This window comes from Monodelphis domestica, chromosome 4, assembly GCF_027887165.1.
Source record: "Monodelphis domestica isolate mMonDom1 chromosome 4, mMonDom1.pri, whole genome shotgun sequence".
Lineage (NCBI taxonomy): Eukaryota > Metazoa > Chordata > Mammalia > Didelphimorphia > Didelphidae > Monodelphis > Monodelphis domestica.
Genome location: NC_077230.1, coordinates 37,385,037 through 37,394,349, shown reverse-complemented (window position 1 = coordinate 37,394,349; position 9,313 = coordinate 37,385,037). Strand labels below are relative to the sequence as shown.

Genomic DNA, 9,313 nt, shown 5'->3' with positions numbered 1-9,313 from the left:
TTTTAAATAATTTATTTCCTCATTTCTTTTCGTCCATTATATTCACTTACCACAACTTATTTAGCCATTACTCAGTTTTGGAACATCTCACAATATTAAGGTCCCCTTAATGAACATTTCAGAATACTTTCCTTCCAATATGTCCAATAAATTCAATTTTCAAGGTTGTTTTTTTCTACCACAGAAAGAGCTAGTTGGAGGGTTGGAAAGGGGGGAACCTTTTAAATTTCATTTTATAAAAATTTTCCATTTCATCTTCTATGATTCTCTATTCGTTGTTTGGTTATAAGTTAAAAATTCTATCCTTAAAAAAAAAGCCTATCCTTAAATCTGATTGATAATTTCCCCCATGTTTTTCTAGTTAAGATGTGATCTTTTAACAAATCACATTCCCATTTAGAGATTACCTTTGTATAAGGTGTGATCTTTTTAATTAGCTAAATTTTAACTAATACAATTAATATAGATCCAAAATCCCCAGGAAACAAGACTATTTTTGTACTCTTGTATTTTGTATCCATGACCTGGGCATAAATGTTTCTTTTTGGACAGAAAGTAAGTCATTTTTTGTATATAGTTTGTATTTTCTAGACCTGTTACGTTTTCAGGTCAAATACATGATGGTAATGAGGTGGAACTGAAATGGCAGTATTAGTGGGGAATTTGTGCTTGAACACAAATCGGACACTATTTGCTAAAAATTCAAGTCAGGACTGCTCATGTTCTGTATCAGCAACACTGCCAAAGGACCCCATTTTTAAGCTCTCCCCACCCTCTATCCTCCTCCTATTTCCCCAGATATGTATGAGGTAACTTCAACTGAAGGTTGACAGAGAATAACTACTGCTTTGTGATGTCAGGGAAATTTCAGGCCTCCTATTTGGGATGAATAATCAAAGGCTTCAATCCTGCTATAGGTGTTGAAGGAAGTGCATCTGTTTTCTCTGCACCACAGAACAGAGTTCTCTGAGGAAAGAGAGTTCCATTTTTCTAAGCCCACTGGTTTTAATTTAACCATTTTTATGGAGATTCAGCACTCCTGGGGAAGGTTGAAAGTACTGACATCACAAGCTGGAATTGGATTAGTTCATGGGTTTTGTCTTATTAGGAGCAATTGAAATACCATTTGTTGATCTTCTTTAAATTCTTACAGGTAAGAAACTCTGAGATATCTGCTTTGTGTAGGAAGAAAGAGATCAAGGTTAGGGTTATCAGAAGTTCCCTGGGGCAAAAATTAAGAGGAGAAAATTAGAGTGTCTAAAGGCTTAGCTTTGGTATGCAGGAAGTCGGCATAGGGAGAGACTTCAGGTCCCATTAGAGAATTCTACACCTAGAGTTCATGACATATTTTTAAATGCTTTTAGATAACTGTACTTTTATATGATTGACTTCCTTTGTAAGCCTATATATCCAATAATATTCAACAGCGCCCAAAGAGTCCATGATACAAAATTAAAGTCTCCTTCATTAGTATGTCAGAACACTTTCCTTCTGTTATGCCCAATAAACCCAGAATGAAGAAAGAAGTCTTGGAACTGGTCGTTATAATATACAAGAGTATACTATAATGTATGTAGTATGCAAAAGTATAGTATGCAAAACCTCTATTTTTGTACTATGAGACTGTATTTTCCCATAACATCTCAAAATCAACCTATTAAAAATATAAACTATTAATCTTTCCACCAGTCTAACCCCTCTTTCAAATTTTCCTAATTCTGTAACAGGGTATTCCCACATCCTTTTAGTTCAAAGGTTCTTAACCAGAGGTCTGTGAAGGTGTGTTTTTGTTTCATTGAACAACAATTTCATTATAATTGTTTTATTTCGTAATGTTATATAGTTTGTTTCATGCTTTTAAAAACATGATTCTGAGAAGGATCCATAGGCTGCATCAGGTTGCCAATGTGTCAATGACATATGCACACACACACACACACAAATTAAGAATCCTCATTCTTGGGGTTTAAATCTTCAGTGTCATTCTCGATTCCTCACTCTCTCTTCCCACACATCCTTTTAGAGTCATAGCTTGCCATTTCTATCTCCATATATCTCACATCTGTCTCCTCTTCAGTCACACAACCAATCACCCTAGTAAAGACCCTTATCACCTCTCTCTTGGAATATTGCTATTGTCACCTAATTGGTCTTCCTCACTCAAGTTTCCATACTCCAGTCCATCTTCCTCATAGTGGCCAAAATGACTTTCCATAAACACTGGTCTGACCATTTGTTAGTTAACAAATAATTTCCTTACTAAGGAAACTCTGATGATTTTCTTATTACTACTACTAGGATCAACTAAAGAGTTATCTCTTTAAACGTCTCAGTAATGGCTTCAATTTAGCTTTCTAATCATATGACACATTAATACTATTCCCTTTCACATACAATAAGGACTAACCAAATTGAACTTCTTTCAACATGTTCCTCATATTCTGTACTCTCCACCTCACACTTCTATGCCTCTATTTTGCTCTCTTATTACATGAATACATTCTCTCCTCATCTCACCCTTTCAGAATCTAATGTTAATCTGTTAAAATGTTGGACTTGGAGTCAAGAAGATCTAAATTCAAATCCCATCTCTAATTAAACTTGCTAGCTATGTAACCATAGATGAGTTATTTCTCCCCTCTGAGATTCAGTTTCCTCACTCTGCAAAATGTGAAGTGGGACTTGATGATCTAGCTTTTTAGCTCTAAATCTATGTCCCAAGTTCCAAGACTTGGCTCAATCACTGCTTCAAACATGACTCCTGATCTTTTGGTGAACCTATGGCATCCATGCTGGAGGTGCTGTTCCCCTCTCCACCATGCCTGAGGACATTTCTCTCATCACACCTGCTCCTCTGCCCAGAAGCCTGATGAGAGCACTTTCTCCATCCCCTGTCTAGGGTGTCTTACATGTGGTGTGAGGGTTATAGTTTGGGCACTTTGTCTCTAAAAGTTTTGCCATCACTGTCCTAGCTTTTAGGTATCTCTCCCTTTCCCACATCCCAAATTATCTTATCTACTTTATATGTTGTTTTCTTTAGCTAGAGCATAAATCCTAGAGGGTAGAAATAATTTCACTTTCTTTGAACGTTCAGTACCTACACACTACCAAATGCACAATACATACTTTATTAGTTTGTTGATTGATAACTTTGCTATTTATAATATTTTCAAATGACTTCTTTAAGGTAAGGAATGTCTAATTTGTTAAATGAATGAGAAAGCCATCTTTACATTGGAACAATATTTTTATGTACATGGAAGAGGCAAAGTGTTGGCATCCCAGGAGAAGAGACAGCCCCAAACACTGAGGAATCCCAATTCTAAACTATGTTTTTATCCATTGTTTTCTCAGGTACAGTTCACAGTAAGTTTTCCAGGACACTGGGCTGACTCAATAGAGAGAGGGGAGGGAGAGTGGGCAAGTCAAACCATGAAAAGAAAGTGCCTATCCTCACAGAACTTACATGTTTTACAAATGAGACCTCAGGTGGGGCATGAATTAAACTATATATTTCTTAGGAGAAATATTGAGTCTTCTATTGAAAGGGCACAAAGGGGCTATCAAATGAATAAAAAGGATTTATGAAAAGGTCCATTTTAAATATAATTAAAAGTTCAACTAGTTGAAGTCTTGTTTACCATTTGAAAACCTATCATTGCAAATGTTACCTCTTACATCCCCATTATACCAAGTGATGCCAGACAGTAATAGAGAAGTGATGCTTTGTGATGTCAGAATGATAACATCCCCTATGTAGGCTAGGACCACAGAAATTAGTCCTGAATATTTTTAAAGTTGGTATTTTTATGCATCCCTTTGATACAGGTTCCTCTTAGGAAAAATAATTTCTCTGAAGAGATTGAATTATTTTTGTTTTCTTTCTATTTCATTTAGTCTCCATTAAATTAAAGAGAAGCCCTTGAGGCCACCAAGGGAATTTGACTAATCCAGGGCCCCTGACCTGGCAACATTTTACCTGTTTTGATTCCTGTTCTTACTTCTAATAGTGAGACACCTTTGGGGGAACTGAGTGAACTGGACTGCAGGGAGGAAGGAGAAGATCTCTAGCTGATTTAAGCTTGTGCCTCTAACCTGGTTTTATAATCTAAATTGCTCTCCCGTTTCCTAAGAGAGTATTTTTTTCCATGCTTTCCAAAAATTTCTATAATTTCCCAATGTCCCTTGAGAATATAAAAGTATGTAATAAATACAAATTAGTTTAAAGACAACATTGAAGACAACAGTTGAACTGTTAGGCCTATGGGATCTTTCTGTGAAAGCACTTTTAGAGCTGATCTTACAGGCCAAGGGAAAAAGTTATTCTTGTCAATAAGTATTATAATGGTGAAGCATGGCTCTAAAGAGGGGATTTGAGAAGTTACCTTCCTACCATTCTTTGTACAGTGGTCTATGGGTGTGGAAATAGCATGTCACAGCAGCCTTTTTTTTGAGAGATAATTAATTTCAGAAATTAAAAAGTTTGAGTTTTTAAAAAATTCTGTATTCTGTTACAAAGGAAGGCTCTATGAGAGAAAAGGCTGAAAGAGGCAGACATTGGGAAATGTGGGTGATGTAAAAATAAAAGATAATAGAACTGTATTGTAAATATTAAAATGGTCATGGGGAGGAGATGCATCATAAATGTCATTGAATACTATTTAAAATTCTAGACTGAGAGTTTCCTTTTTTCATTTAAGACTTCTATCCATGCCAAAATGCCTCAGGAAAGCTAGTTCTATTTTTAAGCTTTTCAGTTCAAATGTCCTTATCATCTCTGAGTTTGTTTCATTCAGTTGCTTATATATCCATAAAAATTACTTTGAGTCCCTTTCTTAAAAATATATATTTAATAAACTTAAAAGGGAATGAGCAGGATAAGGAAATGTGAGGAACAGAAAAAGAGAGAGGCCTGGAAGGCAACGACTAGCTCCATCTACGCAACCCATTGCATTTGAGGTATAGTATATCTATAATAATAATAACTATATAATCCAGGCACTCAATTTTATCCTCACAACAACTCTGGGAAGTAGGTGCTTTTATTGTCCCCATTTTATATTTAAATAAACTGAGGCAGGCAGAATTTAAGTTACTTTACCCTAGGTCCCATAACCAGTAAGTAACTGAGCTGAACTGTTCTATGTCTATTATCAATGCTCCCAGGATGGGAGACAATAGGGAATTGATTTATAAGAGGGATTCTCTTTTTTTTTTTTAACCCTTACCTTCCGTTCTGGAATCAATACTGTATATTGGTTCCAAGGCAGAAGAGTAGTAAGTCTTAGGCAATGGGGGTTAAATGACTTGCCCAGGGTCACACAGCTAGGAAGTGTCTGAGGCCAGATTTGAACCCAGGATCTCCCATCTCTGGACCTGACTCTCTCAATCCACTGAGCCACCTAGCTGACCCTAAACAACAGTCCACAATAATTCCATAGATAAAATTCAGGAAATCTATGAATTTTAGTGGAAAAAATTACACCAGAATTTTCACAAAATCCAGAAATTTAGCATCTTGTAAAGGTTCCTAAATTCCTTAATTCATTTTAAGAATCCTTGCTTGAAAAAAGAGATGTTCCAAGAGTGCAGTCATGTGAGGGATTATCTTTTGGTAGCCTATTTTAAAAGTCTCTAGAATCATAATTCTTTGCCATACTTTATTAATATGTTATATTTTCAAGGAAATCTTTCAGTGAACAAATGGGGAGAAGATACAGGATATATCCCAGAGGTGAGAACTTTGGCTTTTAGTCATTTCAAATGAAACCCTATTCTATTCCTCCTTGTGAACATGGGTTTGTTTGTATTGTTTCTTGTCTAACTGAACCTGATCTTGTATTCTTCAGGACTAATATGGAACAATGGAAAGAGCACATGGATTAAGAAACCAGCAGACCTAGGTTCTAATCCTGCCTCTGCCACTTACTAATTATGTGTCCTTGGGCAAACCCTTTTAGTCTTTCCATCTTAGTTTTCTGGATTAGAATTCTGGCTCCTCCATTTAAATATTGGCCATATCTACTGAATTCCTTGTGCCATTCTAAAAAACCATCTATATAATACTTACACTACCTGCCTCACAAATTATTTTGGAAAAGGTCTTTGTAAGTATAAATGTTATTAGGTAGCTAATATAATAATTATAGAGAGAGACTTGTAGTCAAAAAGATTTAAATTCCATTTATCTTCCTCAGTTTTCTCTTCTTTAAAATAGTGATAATAGCACCTACCTCCCAGAGTTGTTATGAGGATTGAATGAGATAGCTTGTGAAGTGTTTTGCAAGCTTTAAAAACACTTACATGAGTATTAGCTATTATTTATATGTGTATATGATATCTTAACAGTAAAATGGGGATAATTATTGATCTGCCATGAAAACAGTATAGAGGAAAACATAAGAACATCATGCATTACTACTGTTAGATCTCTGCCCATCATCCCTTCTGCTGATCTGTGTTCTACAGTTGTTATTCCAATTCCTGTAGTGGCATGGTAGTTTCTTTTGTCTCTCACTATCTCTTCTTTAGCTTCATCTTTGATCCAGACCCCTCAAAAGATCCTAGCTCACAAGACCCAGGAAGTGCTGATCCCATGCCCACCACATCGGATTGCAGTGTTGTCAAAACAAGACCACCAATCCAAGGCTGAGAAGATGGTGTGCCTCAGACATCGGTCCTTCAAACACAAGCCCTCCCTCGTTTGTCATAAGACTAAGTCCCTAAAGAACCATGGCAGCAACATCAATGACAAATGTCAGCGACCACCACCACACTCTGACCACCATGAAGTTCACATTAGACCAGACCTGAAACAAAAGACAAAAGCTTCAGTAGGCCTACTTCAGGGGGGAGATGCATTAAGGAACCTCAACCAAAAGGTTCCCCCAGCTGTTTCACCAAAAATTCAATCCAGGAACAAACATCGTCTTCATCCCAGGGCCAAATATACATCAGGTTCCAAACACCATACCAAACCCAAACGTTCTTCCCTACAGAAATCTAAGAGTCAAAACACAATTCTTCCTTTAATTTCTGGCAAGACTCCACCACACTGTCAAATCCCAACTGGTCATCTATTGATGAACACAAACCCTGGTCCAGAGCAAACTACAACTATTATGTCAAGTGCCAAGCACCTCTCAGAGATTCAACCAGATCCTGACGCTCAAGACACTCCTCCCCTTGAAATATTCCACCAAGGCCAAATGCCCTTGAACAAGGAAGAATGTGGCACATTCCCAAGACTTCTGAATAATCAGGCAAAAGATCCAATAAACCAGAACCACCAAAAGATTACTCCCCTACAGACTGAGACACCAACAAGTGATTACAACCAGGCTAAGGATACACCCAGGTCTTCCAGGCCATATAAGGCTCAATCTCAGAACCAAAACCAGACCCAGCCTGAGCAGAATAGAGATGTCCCTCTTGATTTAAACAAGATCAACCCTCACACCATTGTAGATGGGATAACTCTTAATACCCAAATTGTTGATAAAATCATCAATACCATCCCTGAGGCAAAAATAAAGCATGATCTCTATAATCAGATTCACCTGTGGCAGCTGAGGGGATGTCCCAGACCTGCTACTTGGCCTGGACAATATATGTCTGCTAGTTATACAGTCTGTTTAATTTGTGCCTCATGGATACCAAATGGTTGTCCTCATGTTGGTAGATTGAAATGTTTTCCTCTGGCACAATTGCTGGCCATACCAACACCTTTACATGATTCAGAACAGAAGAATGTGAGATTTTACCTTAAAGTGACCCAGGGAACGTCAAACTCTGTTTCAGTTGTCACGAATTCCCTTCCCAGTAAAGCCATGCCCTCAGTCCCTTTACTGGCCCCTCCATCATGTGGCAACTCGGATCCAAGTCCTCTACTTGTGCTTCCAAAACTCACTTGGCTGGACTTCATACTTGCAAAACATCACCAGTCAAATAAAGTAAAATCATATCCAAACCAAAAGCCATTTGAATTACCCTTAAGGTGTCAGAGAAATGTAGAAGAAATTCCTATGAAACAAAAGATGCAACTACAATTCAAGTCTCTCTTAGAGAAATTTCAAAGTAAGAGAAGAGAAAACTAAATTAAAATTTTTATTTTGAGAAACAATTGAATCCTTGTATGTCTTTCAAGCTTGTGCCGACTGTATCCCACTCATTATTTTAAGTAGCTGGGAAGTTGCTAAGCATTTTTTCCCTTAGAATTCATAAGTGAAACCATTTATAGATAGATCTTCTTCATCATTATTAAACAGTTGCTAATGTGATAGACATTAACATGCAGCAAACATAAAAATATTATCCTTGATTAAATGGCATCACATTCTAAAGCTGGAAACTAGATAACAATACACTGAGGTAAAAAAGGAATAAAACCTTCCCTCAATGTTCTCCCTTCTCTTTCATCTTGACTAGTCTCTAGTTAGGCAGATGAACAGCATTTGAGGCCTTCCCAAACACTTATTTTATAGTAACTCATTTGGTGCATCTCTTCATACAACTGTCCTATAAAGACTTTCATTGTTTTAAATAATCATTTTATTCAAGATACAATTACCACAAATCACAACATTCAAGAAAAAAAAAATTACACTGCTTCTATACCTTGGCATTTGAAAGCATCCAAAAGTTCTGACTACTATTCCTGAATAGGCCTTGCTTGAACTTCATCCATAATCCTGTGAAAAAGGAATTCTTTATTCCTTTTTTTAATCTAATGGGGGACCTGGAGATCCTCTTACCATAGAGATGTGTAGAGATTAACCAGCCCACAGTGATAGGAAGTAGAAACCATAGAGACAGGAAGGAGGAACTATAGAGACAGGAAGTGAGGTAGAAAAAGGATAGAAAAGGGAGCCAGTGTCAGTTGGTTGGTAGGTCAGTTGCTGACAGTTAGGGCTGGCATTGGCTCCTGGGAGTGTGTTGGGTTGGTGGTTGGCATTTAGTTGCTGGAATATAAAAGGCAGGCCTCAGTTTACTGAGAGGGCTTTTTGGCTTTAGCCTTTAGAGGGCTTTTTGCCTTTTGGGTTTGGGGATTTTGGTTTGAGCTGTTAGGTTTTTTTCTTTCTTTAACTTTTTGGAATGTGGCTAGTGTTCATTGACAGACCTAATTGAGGATGGATTAAACACTGATTGGGTTGGTTTTGATTAAGCTGGATTGGGATGGAACTTTGTGGGGTGGTTGTTATTAGTAATAGCTATATGTAGATATAGGCAGTTTTAGGTAGTAATTATGGGTAGTTATAGAATTACTAGTATAGACATTAGAAAATTTTCTTCCTTTGCCCCTTTCCTATACCTC

The 9,313-nt window shown here is 37.1% G+C and overlaps 1 protein-coding gene across 2 annotated transcripts; it reads left to right on the top strand.

Moving 5' to 3' along the window:
* The first annotated feature begins 921 nt into the window (after positions 1-921).
* Positions 922-8,122, top strand: LOC103097140 (casein kinase II subunit alpha'-interacting protein-like). 2 transcript variants are annotated; one of them, XM_007493486.3, is made up of 2 exons: positions 922-1,153; positions 6,532-8,122. In XM_007493486.3, exon 2 carries the CDS (start codon positions 6,657-6,659, stop codon positions 8,094-8,096), a length of 1,440 nt encoding a protein of 479 aa, XP_007493548.2. In that variant the 5' UTR covers positions 922-1,153; positions 6,532-6,656; the 3' UTR covers positions 8,097-8,122. The 2 variants fall into 2 exon arrangements, with proteins under 2 accessions (XP_007493548.2, XP_056649268.1); XM_056793290.1 differs by having other exon boundaries at positions 922-4,959.
* Positions 8,123-9,313: the final 1,191 nt, after the last annotated feature.

Coding starts and splice junctions, on each gene's coding strand:
- LOC103097140 (XM_007493486.3), top strand. CDS start 6,657: ATGGTGTGCCTCAGACATCGGTCCTTCAAACACAAGCCCTCCCTCGTT.